Source organism: Gouania willdenowi, chromosome 18 (assembly GCF_900634775.1).
Source record: "Gouania willdenowi chromosome 18, fGouWil2.1, whole genome shotgun sequence".
Taxonomy (NCBI): Eukaryota; Metazoa; Chordata; class Actinopteri; order Blenniiformes; family Gobiesocidae; genus Gouania; species Gouania willdenowi.
In genome coordinates, this window is record NC_041061.1 from 6578210 (window position 1) to 6600593 (window position 22384).

A 22384-nucleotide genomic window follows, 5' to 3' on the forward strand; every position below is an offset into this window, starting at 1 on the left:
TTCACACGGTGATGTAAGTGCAGAGGTGGAGGCGGTGTTTAGTTCACGGTCTGAACTCGATCACACACAAAAACATCTGGACAGATGCTCAGACAGATGAAAGATAAGCACCCACACAGGTTGTGCTATATTTAAAACAGCACAGATGGAGAAACAAACACAGGAAGTTGTGGTTTTGATTCTGTTACCAACAGAGGGCAGCGGTGCTACATACAGAAAAAGCCTGTTGAGAACACAAAACAGTGCGACTACAATGAATGAGAATTCAGAATAAAATCATCTCACCCATGACCCTGGCGTGAACTCGGACTTTAACGCACACGTCCTGGTTGGTCTCGCTGAGCAGCAGCACCTCCTCACACAGCACGCCCTCCTGCTGAGCCATGTACTCACACGTTATCTTCAGTCCGCCTGGAAATAAGGAAACAGTGGGAAACCAGCAATGAGCTTTTCTCTTTTGAAGAGGAAAAACAGAAAACAAGTGACGGATGACTCAGCACTTCTAAAAACAGTCAACACACACACACACACACACACACGCATACGGAGACAAACATAGACTCACACCTGTTAACATCGGCTGAGGCCCATGCAGAGTAAAATATAGTATGTAAAGGTCAGTCTCTCTCACACACACACACACACACACAAAATATCAGATTTTATTGGACTGCATTAAAATTTCCGATATATATTATATTTATTCAATTATAGAATACTGTAGATATTATGTTGAAGGTTAAAATGTATGTAACCAATTGGTTAATAATAAATGGGTCAGTTTTTCTCATACCTTCTGTTGTTGACTATTGTCACATGATCAAGCCTTTTCTAATATTCCACACTACAAAATAAGTCATAAAAATATGTATGATTCGTGCTGATATCGAATCGGATCAATATCGGCCAATACTCAAGGTTGCAATATCGGTACAGGAGGATAACATCGTTTTATATCAGACATATATATATATATATTCTGTTTTTGATAAGATATCACACTACAGTGTGATTAAACACTAATAATAACAATAATAGTGACTATATATTAAATCCCACAGCTGGTTGTGCCAACGAGCTCACCTTCAGCAGCTGCTGAGATGTTTGTGATCCTGAGGTGACGAGTGGGAATGGGAGCTGGACACACGTCTTTACCCAGAGCTGGGACGTCAGGCAGAGTGAAAACGATCTCATAACGATGCTGCGTCTTCAGGAAGCCGACCTGCAACAATGAGAACGACCACGTTCAGACGTTGTGAAGAACCAAAACCTGAACATTACTAGTTCATTTAGTCTTTAGAGACTACTACTCTAAAGACTAAATACATTTCAAATTGAACTTTATCAAATGGTGACCCGAAGAAAATAATTCCACGGCCAAATTTGGGTCAGGAACCTTCACTTGGGAAACAAAGTAAACGGCAGCTGTAGCGGTCGGACAGTAGAGTGGACTAATTATTCATTTTTTTGTGAAGATCTGTTTTTTATTTACCAAAACAAAGATTAAGGCTGAACACATAAGCCAGTAGTTCCCGACCTTTTTCGGGTCGTGAACCCATTTTGATTTCACAAATTTCTGGTGACCTCGGGGAAATTATTTTTCGATCATGTCCATCAAAGTGTGTTACAAATAGTAGTGACAAGCTCATTTAAGTCTAGAATACAGTTGTTTGATATTTATTGTGTGTTCATTTGAAAAGGTATGATAATTAAAACATTTTTAAAATTTAACCAGTAATGTTTTTTGTTTGTTTTAAACCAATTATTACTAGACATTTCAGACGACCCCACATGGGGTCACGACCCCAAGGTTGAAAAAGACAGGCATAACAGGCAATTTTGTAAAATACATTGATATATATTTTAAACTTTAGTTTTTATTCATGGCCTTGCACCAAACGCTGTGCAGCCTGTTGTTTTTTCAATGATAAATTAACTGAACCATGTGCAGTGGACTGTAAGGATTATTTATAATCCAGCCTGTTTAAGGAAAAACAAAGCCGTATGTGTGGCACAGTTTTAAAAAACATCATTTTAGTGGGTCTAGTTAATGAAGTCACAACTAAACCAAACATATGTCCTAAAAACACACATTCAGATGCATCTCAAAGGCATGAACATATAATATCTGGCTTGAGATACGTGGGATTCATTTTTTTTCCCCAAAAAACTCTTTTTAATCACACATCTTTGGCAAAACAAGTGAGAAGCAAATAGATAAAATACATAGAATAAAAATTAAACACACAGCATATTAATATTAAAATAAAATTAAGTAAACAAAACTAAAATCATATAATTAAAAAAAACAAAAATAATAATAAATAACCAAACATATGTCCCAGAAAAGGACAATTTAGATGCATCTAAAAGACAGATTTCCACACAACAAAAATACACAAAATGACTCAGAAAAAAAACACAAAATATCTCCCAAACACACGTAATGGCAACAAATACAGGCAAAAATGTCTCCATAAATACACAAAATTAGCACAAAAAAACACACTAAATGATGCCAAAAATACAGAAACTGTATCTAAAAATGCACAAAACCACAACAAAAATAGACAAAATAGGAGAAAAAAAAAGACAATAAAACTCAAAGTAAATGCACAAAATGAAGTAAAAGGACTCCTACAAACTTACAATCTACAGAAAAATACACAAAATGACAACTAAAATGCACAAAAGTAACTGAAACATATGCAAAACGACAACAGAAATACACAAAAATCACAACAAAAACACCCCGCAATAGAACAAAAACACACAAAATAGGTGCAAAATCATCAAAAACACAGAAAAATTGAAAAATATACAAAAACACACAATATAACTGGAAAACTATACAACACCAAAAACACAGAAATATACCATAATTAAGAAAAATATATGAAACGACACTAAAAACAAAGCACACAAACCCTTTGTTCTCTCTTATATTAACGCTCAGATATAAACTGACTCTGAACTGATTCATCTGATTAATTATTCATCTAATTATCACTTTAATTTGAAACAGTGAGAGAAATCACAGTTAGAAATGTAAATACTGTGTTCATGCAGTAGTTGTTAGCATGCTGCTCCCATCCCACGCACTCCCACCTCATCTGTGGCTGCCCCCTGCCCGTCTCCATAGCGACCCCCCACCCCCTTCTGTCCGTTATGACAGCGACGTGGGGCTGATGGTCCTCTGTGCATGCTGTGCCCACTCCTCAGCGTGCTTGGAGAGCTTTGAGGAACAGAGAGGGCTGCTAGTGTTGGACTGTGGAGGTCACGGTAGAGGTCAAGGAAGCACACGTCAGAAGGACAAACAGAATGAGTCAACATCTGCATTTCTGATGCATCTTCCTCTTTAGAGAGAAGATAATTACAGATTTAAAGTCGGTTTTATTACTTCTTAATTTCAGTGATAAATGTTGCTGAGGGTTGTAGCCTAACCCAGTTAAACCAGTAAGAAGCATGAGGTGGTTCTAGCTTCATTTTTTTAGCCTCGACTCTTATGGTCAGTTCAGTCAAATGACCCAGAATGAAGTCATTGACCTATTTTCAGTGGATCTAACTTGTTGGCAAAAACAAAACGAGATCTTGAGCTTTTATTTTGAAGGGGATTAACTCGTACATACAATACTATCCATTCACACTTTGAACAGGAGACCGCAGTAAGTTAATAACCATTACCATGAAAAGCAGAATGGATTTTCTGTGTTCTGTGACGGAGCAGTAACAATGTCCCCCACTGACGCTGTAGCCATCACTGACTTAATAAATCTAAGCAGAACAGGTGCAAACCAAGGACAAACATGTCCAATTTCACTCCCTGGATAATAAAAGTTCACCCATAACTACCGGGGCAGTATGGGTGCATTACCATGAGACAACATTTGAATGTCACGGTATCATTGCGATATTAACCGATGCTATTTACGTCTCAATATCAATACTTACGAATTTCTTCTTTACAAGTACAAAACGCTATGAAATACAGTTTATTTTTTTCATAAACTTGCGAGAACAAGTAAATGTTAACTAATAGGAGTGTCCCAATCCGATATCGGTCCGATATTAGCCTGAAAACGAATATTGGATATCGAATTCAAATTTCCGGATTTTCTGATTTTTTTCATTTTTTATTTATTTAGTTCAATTGTAGAATACTGTAGACATTATGTTGAAGGTTAAACATTATGTAACCACTTGGTTAATAATAAATAGGTCAGTTTTTCTCATACCTACTGTTGCTGACTATTGTTCTCTGTTTGAATAATAACATCACTTGATCAAGCCTTTTCTAACATTCCAAATTACAAAATAAGTATTTTTTTTAATTAAAGAAAAGACAGACAAAAAACAGATTTAAAAAAAAATACATTAAAAAAAAAAAATATTAAAAATTCAAACAAAAAAAAGGATGTATGATTCATGCTGATATCGGATCAATATCGGTATCGTCCGATATGCAAGGCTGCAATATCGGTATCATATCAGAAATGAAAAAGTTGTATCGGGAGATCCCTAGTTACTAACTGTAATTCAAGTACCCAAAACACGTGGTATGTTTATCAAACTGTCAAATTAATTTTTTTCCAAAAAGTTTAACTTTTGCTTCTACAACAGATTCTGATTCTGTTAAAGGAGAATATGGCAGGATTTGAGAAAAAATATATATACATTTGACGTTTTTTTAATGCTAATGGGTGATGAAGCGCTCTAAACCAAAGAGAATGAGTCCACACATATTTCTAACTATTGCCTTTAAAAGCTTGTGTGATACATATTGTACTTTTATTATAAGTACGGACAGCAGTACAGTTCCACTGATGGTGACGTCAAATGAAGCTGGTGCGCGTTCACAACGACTTGGAGAGGCGTCCCAACAGCCCGGAAATAAAAATGAGAAAAAGACGGCTTATTTTAAAACATAAATCTATCCATTTTCCAGTGCAACGTGCATTTCACAGTATGCCTGTCAAAAGAAAAGTTTATTTAAAAAAAAAAAAAAAGACAAGTCCAACATGAGACAGTAGTCGGTCATTTGTTTATTTTTGACCAGCTGTGTTGTGTAAAGTGTAAAGTTGTGCATTGCACAACTTTTCACAACAAACACACGCACACACAGCGACAAGAAGTTTGTGCACGAGTGGCTGTACATACACCCGTAGCTTGATTAACCCTATGGTTAGACCAGATTCAGCTCTTTATAGAAACACAGAGTTCAACGTTCAGTCGCTAAGCTAACATTGGATGGTTCTTGCGTTCCATTATATGCCTGTTTTGCTCCAGAGTGGCACCGCCTTGAAGGCTGACGAGCAGAAAGCCCAGAAAAGATCCTGAGTCTGATATGATTGAACGGATATTTGGAGATTAAATGAAATGAGAGGACTTTAATTTCCTCGGGGGGTTTTCACAGATAAGACTAATCACGTTCACTACAGAAACCACACAGTTGTAACTTTTTATCGCTCAGAAATAAGGACAAACACTCCTATTTCATTCATTTTTGAACACACACTGAGGTTACTCGCATTGTCAAAGTCGTCATCTAACAAAAACAAAAAGAAGGGAACAACTAAACCATGAAAACATAGGATATACTTGGGGTGTGTTCATGTGGATGGTGGCAGAGGGAAAGAAGCTGTTTTTGTGTCTGGAGGTTCTGGTCCTGATGGACCTAAACCTCCTTCCAGAAGGGAGAGATTGAAACAGTTTATGACCGGGGTGGGAGGGGTCGGCCACAATCTTTCCTGCACGCCTCAAAATCCTGGAGGCGTACAGGTCCTGGAGGGAGGGCAGATTGCAGCCGATGACCTTCTCTGCAGAGTGGATGATACGCTGCAGTCTGGCCTTGTCCTTGGCCGTAGCTGCAGCGTACCAGATGGTGATGGAGGAGCAGAGGATGGACTGGATGATGGAACTGTAGAAGTTCACCATCATCTTTGTTGGCAGACTGAACTTCTTCAGCTGCTGCAGGAAGTACATCCTCTGTTGAGCGTTTTTGATAAGGGAGCTGATGTCCAGCTCCAACTTGAGGTCCTGAGTGATGATGGTCCCCAGGAAGCAGAAGTACATCACAGAGCTCACTGTAGAGTCTCCCAGGGTGAGGGGGGCTGGGTTCTTCCTGAAGTCTGCTATTATCTCCACTGTCTTTAAAGCGTTGAGCTCCAGGTTGTTCTGGCTGCACCAGGACACCAGCCGGTCTGTCTCCCACTTGTAGTCAGACTCGTCTCCATCAGAGATGAGACCGATGATGGTCGTGTCGTCTGCAAACTTCAGGAGTTTGACCGACTGGTGAGAGGAGGTGCAGCTGTTGGTGTACAGGGAGAAAAGCAGAGGAGAAAGAACACAGCCCTGAGGAGATCCAGTGCTGATGGTCCGGGGAGCAGAGAAGGTTTTTCCCAGCTTCACGTGCTGCTTCCTGTCAGACAGGAAGTCTGTGATCCACTTGCAGGTGGAGTCTGGCACATTCAGCTGGAGAAGCTTGTCCTGAAGGAGAGCTGGGATTATAGTGTTGAAAGCAGAGCTGAAGTCCACAAACAGGATCCTGGCGTAGGAGCCTGGGGAGTCCAGGTGCTGGAGGATGAAGTGGAGAGCCAGGTTTACAGCATCGTCTACAGACCTGTTGGATCTATAGGCAAACTGCAGGGGGTCCAGGTGGGGGTCGGTGATGTATTTGATGTGGGAGAGCATGAGGCGTTCAAAGGACTTCATGACCACAGATGTCAGAGCGACGGGTCTGTAGTCATTAAGTCCAGTGATCCTCAGCTTTTTAGGGACAGGAACGATGGTGGAGGCCTTAAAACCGGCTGGTACGGTTCATGTCTCCAGTGAGGTGTTAAAAATGTCTGTGAACACTGGAGACAGCTGATCAGCACAGTGCTTTAAGGTGGAAGGAGAGACAGAGTCCGGTCCCCAAGCCTTACGGGGGTTTTGTCTCCTGAAAAGTCTATTTACATCTCTCTCTTCGATGGAGAAAGGTGCCTCTGTGGGAGGGGGGGAGGAGGGGGGAAAGACAGGGGAGAGAGCCTCTGTAAGCAGCTGTGGTGAGACTGTAGCTTTGATGTGGGGGGTGAAGGTGTTGGAGTGAGGCTGGTCAGAGGTGTGAGGGGGGTTGGAGTCAGGTCTGTCCCATTGTCTTTCAAATCTACAATAGAAGTTATTCAGACTGTTGGCCAGGCAGAGGTCATTAGCAGCAGCAGGGGCTCTGGGCTTGTAGTTTGTAATTTGCCTGAGCCCTCTCCAGACAGAAGCCGAGTCATTTGCAGAGAACTGATGTTGTAGCTTCTCTGAGTACAAACGTTTGGCTTTTCTCACCTCCTTTCCAAACGTGTACTTCGACTCTCTGTACCTGGCTCTGTCTCCACTCCTGAAAGCGACCTCTTTGTCTGCCCTCAGCCCTCTGAGCTTAGCTGTGAACCAGGGTTTGTCATTGTTATAACTCACCCTGGTTTTTGATGGAATGCAGCTGTCCTCACAGAAGCTGATGTAGGACGTCACAGCGTCTGTAAACTCATCCAGAGAACTGTTCGCAGACCTGAAAACATCCCAGTCAGTACAGTCCAAACACTTATGGAGTTTCTCCACTGCTTCACTGGTCCATTGTTTAGATTCCTTCACCACAGGTTTACAGAGCTTCAGCCTCTGTCTGTATGAAGGAATCAGGAGGACCATCAAATGGTCCGATAGGCCCAGTGCAGCATGGGAAACCGCGTGACAAGCACTGCTTAGTGTGGTGTAACAGTGATCCAGTGTCTTCTCCTCTCTGGTTGGACATTTAATTAATTGTCTATATTTGGGGAGCTGGTGTGAGAGGTCCCCTTTATTAAAGTCACCAAGCACAATGATAAAAGAGTCCGGGTAGGTCCAGGATCTGGTCGGCGAGTGTGCGCTGTGCCTCGCGCACATCAGCTGACGGTGGGATGTACACACCAACCAGGATGAATGAAGCGAACTCACGGGGAGAATAGAAGGGTTTGCTGTTGATAATAAAGGATTCCAGGTGAGGAGAGCAGTGCTGAAGGATCACTGTCACGTCGTTACACCAGTTGCTGTTCACATAAAAGCAGATTCCTCCACCTTTCCTCTTCCCGGTGAGCTCCGCGTCTCGGTCCGCTCTGTGAAGTTGGAAGCCGGCCAACTGCAGCGCAGAGTCCGGTACCGCTCCACACAGCCACGTTTCCGTGAAGCACAGAACAGAAGATGAGGAGAAGTCTCTGTTTCTACCCAACAGCAGCTGGAGTTCATCCACTTTGTTACACAGTGAGCGCACGTTAGAGAGGAATATCCCTGGTAACGGTGTGCGTCGGGCGCGCTGGCGGAGGCGCACATGCGCACCAGCTCTTTTTCCTCTCCTCCGGCGCTTCACTGCGTGAGCAAAGGTGAGCGCACCTTTGAGTAAAATGTCCAGTAAATCCACAGAGGAAGCGATGAAAGTGGGAAATAAATCTTTGGGGATTGTTGCCCTGACGTTCAAGAGCTCTTCTCTTGAATAAGAGCAACCAGTTGCGGATTTTACGACAAAAACAAGACAAAAAAGTGCGCACCAACACACCACAGCAGCCATCCGCGGCGCCATCTTGTTCGAATTATTACGCACGAAAGTAACTGAAAAATATATGAAACGACAACAGACACACACAAAAATTACTCCAAAAACCCACAATACAATAAAAACATACAAAACAAGTGAAAAAGACATAATAACAAAAAGGCACAAAATAACTGAAAATGTATCTGAAAAAAATGCAGTATGACAAAATAAATACACAAAACAACAAAAACACAAAAAAGGGGAGAGAAATAGGCAAAAAAAACAAACAAACTGAAAAACATCAACAAAAACACAGACAATAATTGGAAAATATTCAACTCCAAAAACAATATAAATCTGTGCTGATATAATCAGTGAGCTGATAATATCGTCCATCTGTACACATAACCAAAACTAAGCGCTAATCATGCTATATATAAACAGGTTTAGAGGGTTCACCAGTGTCTTTGTTTTATGGTTGAAAACAATTTTTTTAACCTCGTTTGAAGCACATTGAACTTTTGCTCCTCAGCACTAAACAATCACATTAACATTGAATCACTGTGTGTTTGGAGTTTCTGTAACAATCAATCTTCAGTGTAATGACACAAATCTGCTTTTCCCTCCATTTAAAACGCCTCACAGCTGTAATGAGCCACTTATGGTCAAACGCACCTTAACCATGAAGTTTCCGTCATCCTCCAATGTCACCATGACAACGGAGTCATGCAGCTTCTCCTCAAAGTGGACGTGCGACGACGCCCCGTCGACGGGAGGTTCCTCATTGAAACGCACGCCTACTGCTTTCTCACAAGCTGGGAAGAAAAAAAACAAAAAAAAAAACAAAGCAGGCACATTTTATTCAGATGTTTAAATTCTGTGATGACATGAGATAAGACCGAGAACAGACAACTCAGTCATCCTCCAGGCTCGCCTCCAGAGACGCTGGAATTTGTTGTTCTTCTGCCCAGGCGTTCGTTCCCAGTGTGACACGGTGGAAACTTGCTCTCCAAATAAACTTTTCCACTTTGAAAACAAATTAAAAAAAATATTCCCATTGACTCGTCTGTCTCGCACGTAGAAGAAAGAGCTGGTTTATACTCAACAAGGTTTAGTAGTTCATAATGTAACAGTAATTCAGATTGTGGGAGCAGAACAGGTGCAGAAAACCCACGAACTTAATACAAAGAACAAACAAAAATGTGCCGATACAACTTTTTCACTTCCAATACGATACAGATATCGTGGCTCTGTTTATTGGTCGAAACCGATGTTGATCATATACGACCTCAGCAGTAATCATACATACTTTTATTACTTATTTTGTAGTCTGAAATGTTAGAAAAGGATTGATCAAGTGATATTATTCAAACTGAGAACAATCAGCGACAGTAGGAATGAGAAAAAAACTGACTAATGTATTATTAACCAATGGGTTAAATACATTTTTATTAAAGCCAATTTCCACGAGTAAAAAAAACCAACAACAAAAAACAGGAATAGTAAAAAAAATATGACTTAATAATTGTATTATTGTTATTATTTTACTTTTTCTCATTTGTTTTGTTTTTTACTGGTGGAAATGGGCTTCCATACATTTTAACCTTAAACATAAGAATATTCTACAATTGAATAGAAAACAAAATAAAATAAGAATTAGAAGATAAGCTCAATAAAACCTCAAAATTATATTTTTAACATAAAAAATGAATGTGTATCAGAGAGCTTACAACTGAGAGTTTAGATGCAGGCTGATATAATGCGATAGTCTTTTTTTTCTGATATCAGACTGATATCTAATATCTATATCAGATGTGGACAAACTTAGCATGTATCAGACATGGACAACTGGAGGCCCCGGGGTGATACATGTGGCCCTCAGTCTAATTTTGTGCGGCCTCCGAGATAAAAGCCAAAAAAGACTTAAATTTTACACAATGACAACAAAAATGCTTGAAGTTACTTGCAAAACAAACAAGACAACTAAAAAACACACTAAATGACTCCACCACACCCCCCAAAAAAAAGAAAACCACAAAAAACCCAGAGAATGAGAGAAAACTATGCAATATGACAAGAAAAATATACAAAATGACACATTACACAAAAATAAAAATATGAAAAATGACTCCAAAAACACACAAAATGACAAGAAAAAAACATATAAATCACAAATGAAATCCAAAAACACAAACCTACAAGAAACACACAAAAATAAGAAGATGATATATGACAACAAGAACACACAAAATAACTGGAAAAATATACAACTCCAAAAACATGAATCCAAAAACACAGAAAAATATACAAAAATGAGGGAAAAATATACAAAACGACAATAAAAATATGAAGAATTACTCTAAAAAAAAAAAAAAGACAAAATGACACTAAATAAATGTAAAAAAAAATAAATCATTAAACAAATCCAAAAACACAAAGCTACAACAAACACAGAAAATGGGAAAAAAAATATATATACAAAATGACAACAAGAACACACAAAATAACTTGAAACATATACAATACAACTAAAAAAATACACAACATAACACCAAAAACACAAAGTAATATAGAAAAATTAGGGAAAAATATACAAAACGACAAAAAGAATATGAAAGATTACTCCCAAAACACAAAAAATGACAAGAAAAAAGAAATGAATATCCAAATGGACAATAAAAATATGAAAAATTACTTTAAAAACACAAAATCAATATACAATAGAACACTAAAAACAACGTATATACACAACATGAATCAATAACTATACAAAATTGAGGGGGAAATATACAAAACAATAAAAATATGAAAAATGACTCCAAGAACATCCCAAAACAAATTTCAAAACACACAAAATGAGAGAAACAGAGCAAGCCTTTGTTTGATTCTAATCCCTGACCCTTTATAGTCACATTTTCATGGACCCCGCTGTGATAAATATATATATGATCATAAAATATACCGACTTAGTATGAGTATGATTGAGACTGAGCAACTGTGCTTCAACCATGTGTGATTTAAACCAGCATCATTGTACCTACACTGGCCTTTTCTCCATCTTTAAGTGAACAAAAGCTTCTATTGAGGACATAAATGTTTAGGTGATTCATCCAAATCACAGGATTTGATCAGTTCTTTAATGTGCCTCCTCCCACTGCTGAGAGGCTTTGTGTGTTAAATCCTCGACGTGGATACAAAGCAGCTCCATGGAGGGTAATTAAATTCACGTGAACACATGAGGTGCAATAATAGCTTCCTTTCACAGTGAGGAAACAGCTCTGCTCCACCTGTAGGAGTCTGACGATCACATCTGAAAGGAGTCTCACTGACTTTCTACTGAATGGAGACGTTACCCAGTGGTTCAGGCCTTTTGAAGTAGAGCATGACTCAGGGGAATGTGTAGTAACCGAGTGAAGGTCGACCGTGATTGTTCACTGACGTCAGCGGTGACGTAATAGGCGGGGATTAAACGGCACGGCCGACACACGCTGGATTGGATTGAAAGATGACGAGTTTAGAGATAAAGTCACTGGTCACGTGCACGTTTTGGGACAATCACACCTTTATAAACTATTTTTCCTTTGACTGAATGTCTAGCTTGAAGTGAAATAAACAAATATGTATTAACAATTTCGCTCATAATCTTCTTCTAAATGTCACGTTATATAAAGCCTGTATGAAATTCCATGCAAAGTGAAATGAAATTATCTATATGACACAAACTAAACCCTTACTTACACGTTTTGGGACCATATCACACATATCCATGGTGTTGTTCCCATAAAACATATTGTAAAGTGTGTATTCTAAACATATTATTAAGTGTGTATTCTAAACCTATTGTAAAGTGTGTATTCTAAACCTATTGTAAAGTGTGTATTCTAAACCTATTGTAAAGTGTGTATTCTAAACCTATTGTAAAGTGTGTATTCTAAACCTATTGTAAAGTGTGTATTCTAAACATATTGTAAAGTGTGTATTCTAAACATATTGTAAAGTGTGTATTCTAAACGTATTGTAAAGTGTGTATTCTAAACATATTGTAAAGTGTGTATTCTAAACATATTAAGTGTGTATTCTAAACATATTAAGTGTGTATTCTAAACATATTGTAAAGTGTGTATTCTAAACATATTGTAAAGTGTGTATTCTAAACATATTGTAAAGTGTGTATTCTAAACATATTGTAAAGTGTGTATTCTAAACATATTGTAAAGTGTGTATTCTAAACGTATTGTAAAGTGTGTATTCTAAACCTATTGTAAAGTGTGTATTCTAAACATATTGTAAAGTGTGTATTCTAAACATATTGTAAAGTGTGTATTCTAAACACATTGTAAAGTGTGTATTCTAAACATATTGTAAAGTGTGTATTCTAAACATATTAAGTGTGTATTCTAAACATATTGTAAAGTGTGTATTCTAAACATATTGTAAAGTGTGTATTCTAAACATATTAAGTGTGTATTCTAAACATATTGTAAAGTGTGTATTCTAAACATATTGTAAAGTGTGTATTCTAAACATATTGTAAAGTGTGCATTCTAAACATATTTTAAAGTGTGTATTCTAAACATATTGTAAAGTGTGTATTCTAAACATATTGTAAAGTGTGTATTCTAAACACATTGTAAAGTGTGTATTCTAAACATATTGTAAAGTGTGTATTCTAAACATATTAAGTGTGTATTCTAAACATATTGTAAAGTGTGTATTCTAAACATATTGTAAAGTGTGTATTCTAAACATATTAAGTGTGTATTCTAAACATATTGTAAAGTGTGTATTCTAAACATATTGTAAAGTGTGTATTCTAAACATATTGTAAAGTGTGCATTCTAAACATATTTTAAAGTGTGTATTCTAAACATATTGTAAAGTGTGTATTCTAAACGTATTGTAAAGTGTGTATTCTAAACATATTGTAAAGTGTGTATTCTAAACATATTGTAAAGTGTGTATTCTAAACGTATTGTAAAGTGTGTATTCTAAACATATTGTAAAGTGTGTATTCTAAACGTATTGTAAAGTGTGTATTCTAAACATATTGTAAAGTGTGTATTCTAAACGTATTGTAAAGTGTGTATTCTAAATATATTGTAAAGTGTGTATTCTAAACATATTGTAAAGTGTAACAATTACAGCAAGATTCTTTTTGAATAAAATGTTAAGGTTTCATTTATTCAGTCAACTGTTTCTCAGTAAATCCACTTTGATCTCCTGACATGTTTCGACTGACAACTTCCAGTCTTCGTGAGAGGCGGCTGCTAATCGCTCTGATGTTTCCTCTGACGAAGACTGGCAGTCATCAGTCGAAACATATCAGGAGATCAAAGTGTATTTCCTGAGTAACAGTTGTCTTAACATATTATTTTAAAAAAAAGACAGCATAATAAAGCTAGCTTTTCCATGTTGCATAAATAACACATACATACAGCTAAAGAATGTACATTTTATCCACACTCTTCAACCTTTGCACAGTCTTTCTTAACCAAATTAAATCTGATCATGTGGTAAAATAAGGTCTTTAAATACTGTATGTCTTGATGCTAAGGAATGCTAAACCCACAAACAGAGGCATGGAAACATAAAGTAGAGATGAGGAGTTCACCGACCGACCGACCGGTTTACCCCGAACACACACGCACACACACACACACACACACACACACACACACACAGGTGGCTTATATCAGATTAATTTATTGTTAATCTACTTGTGTGCGTCCTCTAATCTGTGCGTCTGTGTATCCATCTGCTGTGAGGTCATCCATCTCCACACGTAGGTTTTACACTGGGAAACATGCAAATCAGGTCAATACCCCAAAATCCACTGAAAAGTTTCAAATGATTTTTAAATCTCTAAACATTTAAACCAAATGACAACATTTGTGGACATTCAGGGACATTTCTATGCTTTTGTCTTGGAGATAATGGACATTGGACCATCGGCATGTAGCTTAAAAAGCTGTGGACTTTCAACACCCAACAGTGTGTTGAAGATTTTTTTAGAATCTCCAAGTCTGATTGAATGCAATCTGCCTGTGATGATATTTACGCACAATTTTTCCCTGTAAACGAGTGGGCGAAAAGACACAAATGTCAAACCTAAAATTTCCCAAGTTTCTCCCTTGCCTGGATTTCGCCATTGGGCATCAATGAAATAAATTGGACTTAATCTTGCTCAAAATGTCACTACAAAATCTTGTGATATGACAAACATACCTTTTATATAAGTCGAAATAGCTATCTGACACAGACTAAACTCACCTCACCAACATATTTTCAGACAATCTCAAATTTCATGATAATTTTTGTCAAACAACTTCAGCAAACGGACGGACATGTCAAATCTCACACTACATAGTCTTGCATAATTTCGGCTTATGCTCTCACACTTTTAAGGTGTAGAAATATGAAATTAAAAACATCGGAACAGTTGTCCTTTTGTTTGTTTGCAGTCATTTAGTGTATTTTTCGGTCATTTTGTCCATTTCTGTTGTCTTTCATATGTTTCTTATGTAATTTAAGGTATTTTCCGGTAATTAATGTATGTTTTTGGAGTCCTTTTGTGTATTGTCGTGTTTTTGGGTAATTTTGTGGAGGGTTGGTCATTATGTGCATTTTGATTATGTATTTTTTCCATCATTTTGTTTATTCTTGTTACCCTTTTGTTTGATTTTTGGTTATTGGTATGTAATTACAGAACTCTCTCCTGGTCAGACTACCCTAAACAGGTATCAGATACTGTACCATCGTACACTGATAGCACACACCAAGGTCTCTGCCTGAGGAGGCTCCGTTATGTTATGACTACCGCTATCAGCAACATACACAACCCTAAGAACACTGAACAGCAGCAGATTCACTGAGGCACACAGACTGGTCTGTTCCCCAAAACCGTTTGACATAATAAACCCTGTATCCGCATCTTACCAGCAACCCTAAAGCTAGACTCCATCTCATTCATACTTTTTGATTGTTTTTTGAAACATTTTGTGTATTCTTCGGTCATTTGGTCTAATATTCTAGTTGCTTTTTTTAGTAATTGGCTGTACTTGTTTTTGTCAACTTTTCGGGGGAATGGTTTTTGCGGTTTTACATGACTCCCACACCCACACAACAAAAATTGTGAAAATGTTACTCTTTAAAAAGCTGAGCTTAGTTCTTTATCTGATCTTTTTGCTTTTCCAAATGTTCTTGGAGAACTTTCGGTTAAAAACCTTTGATACAAACTGATGGCAGTTTTGGGTCCATTTGGCAGTTCTTGAAGAACTTTTGTAGAAATATCGTCAATTGTTCAAATTTTAGTTTAAATGGCGCTTTTCATACAGAATTCTTTAACAAAGTAGTTAATTAACATCCACACATGTCCTAAAAATGAAGCTGAAAAAGCAGCAGGCCAGGCACTGAGTCACAGAGTTAATATTTAAATAGGAAAATAAACTGGGAGTTTGGGAGGAAACCCACACAAGCACAGGGAGAACAAGTAAATTTTGCTATTAAAAATCAGTAAACTTACCTTTCTTGGCAGTGGCCATGATGTGACAAGAAGCGGCCCGACACAGACTCACGTAGACACGAACTGTCACAGCTTTGTCATGTCCTCAGAACAAAACCTGCAAAACAAGTTGAGGAGGCGATAAGGGAAACGTGTTTATTGTCTGTAATACAAGTCAATGATTACCGGAAATCTACCCACAAAACAGACCGTGAAGAAAAAACCACTCTCGGGACAGAAATACTCCCATGCGGCTCCTGTTCTACATCTCTGGGTTTGAGCTGCGTGATGCGACAGTGGTCAAAGTCAGGAGAGCAAAAGACTCCCTGCAGAGACTTCAATTAAAGGAAACCCACAGAACAGAATAAAGAGGATTAGCTCCGGCCCGAGGCTGCAGTTAGTGGGCTTTGCAAAGACTGAGCGTATGCATCACGTCACTAAAAAGGTGGTGGATACAAATCAGAGCACAACTAAACAACAGTATGAGTTTATTTCTGGACCGTACAGCAGAGAGAACAATGTAATCTCAATGAAACGGAAAGGAGGCAACGCAATTTCCTCAACCATAACACTTAAGTGGTTTATTTTTAGCCATTCTTTATAGTACATAACAACAGCCAACACGTGCGGCCTGTGAATTCATTCACACTCTGTCATACGTCAAGTGAACCGGAGGTTTCTTTTTCTTCTTCTTCTGTATCTACTTATCTGTATCAATCCTAGCCCAGGGACAATATCGTCACTTTTTTGATAACACTGCCTTGTTATTTTTCTGTCATTTTAAGCCTCAAATGATTGGAGTCATAGCCACTTCCGGCCCTTTAACCCTTGTGCAATATCACAGATGGGGCTCTTAGAAGACCCAACAGACTCGTTTGCCCTCCGCTGTAGAATAGGTTCACAATCCAACAACGGTAATGTCCAGAAGCCTAGGCGGCGGGCAAAATCGCCTCCGACTCTCTTTCTGACCGCCTTCTACTCTTTTAACATGTTTATAAATGATTCCGTACCCCCTTTAGCGCCGAAAGAATCGTTAAAATCCATGAAAGATTGAAGTTTCTACACATCGAGCAACTTTTGCATTGCTGTTTTGGTACGATTGATCTGACAGAAGCATTGATAACTTCGCCTGTGGTTGTTGGATCGTTAAATGGTTTATATGGCTTCAATCGCAAGAATCGTAGCTTTCCAATGACGTGTAGCCTGAATGAAAACGTAAACATACGAGTTGTGTATTCACATGAAAACATCATAACATCTATGCCGACAAGAGATGCATGTATAATATATACACTTACCTGTGATGAAATGAATGCTACAGACTTTATAGTGTCGCTTTTCTGTATTTATTTATTTTTTTAAAGACCGTGTAAAGCAAATTCAGCCATTTCATTCTAAACACATTAAATAGGTCATAAATGTATTCCTTCACACACATAAAAAGCCATTCAACCGTTTATAATTTGTAATGCTAGGCTTCACAAACTGTGTTTCAAATTTCTGTGCATTATGTAATGACGCCATCATTGTATGGCATAAACCCGACCCTGCTGCTGAAGCACACCAAACTTCCGCGGCCTCCAGCGGTCGCAAATCGGCCTCTAGCCAAAAACAAACCACATATTCAGACTCTGTGGAATAAAACGCATCCGCTGGTGCTACATTTTTCATGAAATGAGCACTTTTTTTGCACTGCGATTATGTGTTTCGCCTCTAGTGGAAGCAGTTCTAACTCTACCCGGGAATAATACACATATTCGGACTCGGGTGGAGCAGACCTTTCCACTGACACCCCAAACTGTCGTTTGTTTTTTTCAAACTGTAAAACTTATCAAACCTATCTCCTCCCACCATTTTTGCTCAACTGACATCTTCAGACTAATCTACACAAATGATCCACACAGATTTTTTACTTCTCAAAAACTGAGCCTACAGTAAATCAAAATGTTTGACCGTAAATAGCAATGCAAACATATACTTGAAAATTATTGTTTATACATTTTCAATTTGCATTAAAAAAAAAAAAAGTCACTGTAGAAGAAGTTTGGAAAAATATCAGTATTTTATCTCAAAAACAGTATTTTGCATTTCACTCTCATGCAAACGATTGAAGTCAATGTAACAATTGCATTTTTTAACGTCAACTTTCCACTTATGGAGCCAATAAATCACTGTTGCCAACACATTACCAACATCTGCACAGTGTCTAGTTACATTTAGCATATTTTTAGATTCTTGCTTTAATAACTGAATTTTTGACAGCCGTTAAAAAACATCTATTTTTGGTTTTGTTTTTCAAAACATGACTGGCCCACGACAAGTGCTGCGCGGCAGCTATAATCAATGCGGAAAATACAACATAGCAGTTATTCCTCAAGTTTAGAGATATAATAGGATGATGATGATGATATTCAACATGGGATATAAGTTTGTCCGGCAACAAATGTGAAAGTTGTTTACTGTTTGTGCATTTAAGAATATAAATACCCCCCCAACAAGGAGCCACAATGCATAGTTTCAACAAATCGAAAGCGCAACACGCACCAGTGACTTAACAACAGATTAAAACTCGTCCAAGGTCTTGTGAATAAAAGCGTCCATTCATTAAACAGCTTGAAAAGTGATCTTGTGTTTATTCATTGCTGACTTACCTTCAAAATGATGTATGGGATCACACTCCGTCCTACGTGACACTATGAGATATGAGGCGGTCTGTCCCTCACCACGTGGTTCTGTGTGTTTACGCTTCACGCGGTGGTTAAAAAAGACACATAAGAGTGACCAACACATTGAGCTTTTATTCCATCTTCTTTAAAAACAGGATACGGAAGTCAACATTTGTAAAACAAAAAAAAAAAAAACGACGTCATACTTCACGGGCAGGTTTACTATGGGTTGCCACACATTTATGGTGGTGCACGTGCGCCATCTTTTGGTTGGTCGCTGTAAACGGAAGCGGAAGACCATGATTGGTTGTAGGGATTTGTAATTTATTTTTATTATATTTATTTATTTATTTGTTTTACTAATGCATTAAAATTAAAATAACAGAAAAGACATAAGAAAGGGCCAAATAGCTACAATTACACGCTATTATGCAATTAAATTGTATTTCACAAACTTAGAATCACAAAACAAAATCATCATGAAATACCTTTTTGCCACTTTCGACTGACGTTAAACACCTTTGACTTTGTTTCCATTGTTGTTGTTGTTCCTCTTCTCTGTCTGTTTACCATCAAAATATCGTTTTAACGGCTTAGTGCTGTGTTATTCATCTAAATAACACTGCTAAACGTCCTTTGGTCAAAAAATAAGAATACAAAAATAAAAAAGGTTAAAAATAAAAAAATGTAAAAAAAAAAAAAAAAAAAGGCTTGAACCGCTATTTAAATGTATATGAAAAAAAGTGTACATTTAAAAATGGACTGTATGTTTGACAAGGGTTATTTCTCAAAACACCAAAGGCAGAATGACTTAAAATTCAGGTCGTCCCTAAGTGGGCTTGAACCACCAACCTTTCGGTTACAGCCGAACGCGCTAGCCTATTGCGCCACAGAGACTGTGAGAGCAATCTTTGTGTTTTTTTTTTTTTTTTTTCTTTGAGACTGTATATTTTACAAGGGAAATTTTTCAAAACACCAAAGGCAGAATGACTTAAAAGTCAGGACGTCCCTGGGTGGGCTTGAACCACCAACCTTTCCGATAACAGCCGAAATGTGCTACAGAGACTGTGAATGAACATTTCTGTTTTTTTTTTTAGACTGTATGTTTGACAAGGGTTATTTCTCAAAACACCAAAGGCGGAATGACTTAAAAGTCAGGTCGTCCCTGGGTGGGCTTGAACCACCAACCTTTCGGTTAAGAGCCGAAATGCGCCACAGAGACTGTGAATGAACATTTCTTTGTGTTTTTTTTCTTTTTCTTTGAGACTGTATATTTTACAAGGGAAATTTTTCAAAACACCAAGGGCGGATTGACTTAAAAATCAGGTCGTCCCTGGGTGGGCTTGAACCACCAACCTTTCGGTTAACAGCCGAACGCGCTAGCCTATTGCGCCACAGAGACTGTGAGTGAACAATTTTTTGTGTTTTTTTTTTTTTTTTTTTTTTTTTGAGACTATGTTTGACAAGGGTTATTTCTCAAAACACCAAAGGTGGATTGACTTAAAAGTCAGGTCGTCCCTGAACCACCAACCTTTCGGTTAATAGCCGAAATGCGCCACAGAGACTGTGAATGAACATTTCTTTGTGTTTTTTTTCTTTTTCTTTGAGACTGTATATATTACAAGGGAAATTTTTCAAAACACCAAAGGCAGAATGACTTAAAAATCAAGTCGTCCCTGGGTGGGCTTGAACCACCAACCTTTCGGTTAACAGCCGAACGCGCTAGCCTATTGCGCCACAGAGACTGTGAGTGAACAATTTTTTGTGTTTTTTTTTTTTTTTTTTTTTCCTGAGACTATGTTTGACAAGGGTTATTTCTCAAAACACCAAAGGCGGAATGACTTAAAAGTCAAGTCGTCCCTGGGTGGGCTTGAACCACCAACCTTTCGGTTAACAGCCGAACGCGCTAGCCTATTGCGCCACAGAGACTGTGAGTGAATAATTTTTTGTGTTTTTTTTTTTTTTTTTTTGAGACTATGTTTGACAAGGGTTATTTCTCAAAACACCAAAGGTGGATTGACTTAAAAGTCAGGTCGTCCCTGGGTGGGCTTGACCAACAAACCTTTCGGTTAACAGCCGAACGCGCTAGCCTATTGCGCCACAGAGACTGTGAGTGAACAATTTTTTGTGTTTTTTTTTTTTTTTTTTTTTGAAACTATGTTTGACAAGGGTTATTTCTCAAAACACCAAAGGCGGAATGACTTAAAAATCAAGTCGTCCCTGGGTGGGCTTGAACCACCAACCTTTCGGTTAACAGCCGAACGCGCTAGCCTATTGCGCCACAGTAACTGTGAGTGAACATTTTTTTGTGTTTTTTTTTTTTTTCTTTGAGACTGTATATTTTACAAGGGAAAATTCTCAAAACACCAAAGGCGGAATGACTTAAAAGTCAGGTCGTCCCTGGGTGGGGTTGAACCACCAACCTTTCAGTTAACAGCCGAAATGCGCCACAGAGACTGTGAATGAACATGTTTTTGTGTTTTTTTTTTTTTTTCTTTGAGACTGTATATTTTACAAGGGAAAATTCTCAAAACACCAAAGGCAGATTGACTTAAAAGTCAGGTCGTCCCTGAACCACCAACCTTTCGGTTAACAGCCGAAATGCGCCACAGAGACTGTGAATGAACATTTCTTTGTGTTTTTTTTCTTTTTCTTTGAGACTGTATATTTTACAAGGGAAATTTTTCAAAACACCAAAGGCGGAATGACTTAAAAGTCAAGTCGTCCCTGGGTGGGCTTGAACCACCAACCTTTCAGTTAACAGCCGAAATGCGCCACAGAGACTGTGAATGAACATGTTTTTGTGTTTTTTTTTTTTTTTCTTTGAGACTGTATATTTTACAAGGGAAATTTTTCAAAACACCAAAGGCAGAATGACTTAAAAGTCAGGACGTCCCTGGGTGGGCTTGAACCACCAACCTTTCCGATAACAGCCGAAATGTGCTACAGAGACTGTGAATGAACATTTCTGTTTTTTTTTTTAGACTGTATGTTTGACAAGGGTTATTTCTCAAAACACCAAAGGCGGAATGACTTAAAAGTCAGGTCGTCCCTGGGTGGGCTTGAACCACCAACCTTTCGGTTAACAGCCGAAATGCGCCACAGAGACTGTGAATGAACATTTCTTTGTGTTTTTTTTCTTTTTCTTTGAGACTGTATATTTTACAAGGGAAATTTTTCAAAACACCAAGGGCGGATTGACTTAAAAATCAGGTCGTCCCTGGGTGGGCTTGAACCACCAACCTTTCGGTTAACAGCCGAACGCGCTAGCCTATTGCGCCACAGAGACTGTGAGTGAACAATTTTTTGTGTTTTTTTTTTTTTTTTTTTTTTTTGAGACTATGTTTGACAAGGGTTATTTCTCAAAACACCAAAGGTGGATTGACTTAAAAGTCAGGTCGTCCCTGAACCACCAACCTTTCGGTTAATAGCCGAAATGCGCCACAGAGACTGTGAATGAACATTTCTTTGTGTTTTTTTTCTTTTTCTTTGAGACTGTATATATTACAAGGGAAATTTTTCAAAACACCAAAGGCAGAATGACTTAAAAATCAAGTCGTCCCTGGGTGGGCTTGAACCACCAACCTTTCGGTTAACAGCCGAACGCGCTAGCCTATTGCGCCACAGAGACTGTGAGTGAACAATTTTTTGTGTTTTTTTTTTTTTTTTTTTTTCCTGAGACTATGT

At 38.1% G+C, this 22384-nt stretch overlaps 1 protein-coding gene and 5 non-coding genes across 12 annotated transcripts in view; all 6 read right to left on the reverse strand.

Annotated features, from left to right (window-relative positions):
- adisspb (adipose secreted signaling protein b) overlaps positions 1–22384 on the reverse strand; it is a 51816-nt gene that overhangs the window by 9619 nt on the left and 19813 nt on the right. For 3 of the 7 annotated variants that reach the window (XR_003676162.1, XM_028475166.1, XM_028475160.1), the window contains exons 1-5: positions 18683–18870; positions 16053–16149; positions 9206–9345; positions 1084–1222; positions 286–411 (exon numbers count right to left, since the gene is read on the reverse strand). Coding sequence is in view for 6 of the 7 variants with exons in the window: in XM_028475166.1 (XP_028330967.1) it covers positions 286–411; positions 1084–1222; positions 9206–9345; positions 16053–16071 (424 nt within the window). In the remaining variant the exon portion in view is untranslated. Of the gene's footprint in view, positions 1–285; positions 412–1083; positions 1223–9205; positions 9346–16052; positions 16150–16232; positions 17367–18575; positions 18655–18682; positions 18871–22384 lie in introns of those variants that run through there. The other 4 variants (XM_028475163.1, XM_028475164.1, XM_028475161.1 and 1 more) reach the window with 4 other exon arrangements.
- On the reverse strand, positions 20026–20099 carry trnan-guu (transfer RNA asparagine (anticodon GUU)). Its single transcript has one exon. It is a non-coding gene; the product is annotated as a tRNA-Asn (tRNA).
- Positions 20369–20442, reverse strand: trnan-guu (transfer RNA asparagine (anticodon GUU)). Its single transcript has one exon. It is a non-coding gene; the product is annotated as a tRNA-Asn (tRNA).
- Positions 20553–20626, reverse strand: trnan-guu (transfer RNA asparagine (anticodon GUU)). The gene has a single exon. It is a non-coding gene; the product is annotated as a tRNA-Asn (tRNA).
- trnan-guu (transfer RNA asparagine (anticodon GUU)) lies at positions 21913–21986 on the reverse strand. Its single transcript has one exon. It is a non-coding gene; the product is annotated as a tRNA-Asn (tRNA).
- On the reverse strand, positions 22255–22328 carry trnan-guu (transfer RNA asparagine (anticodon GUU)). Its single transcript has one exon. It is a non-coding gene; the product is annotated as a tRNA-Asn (tRNA).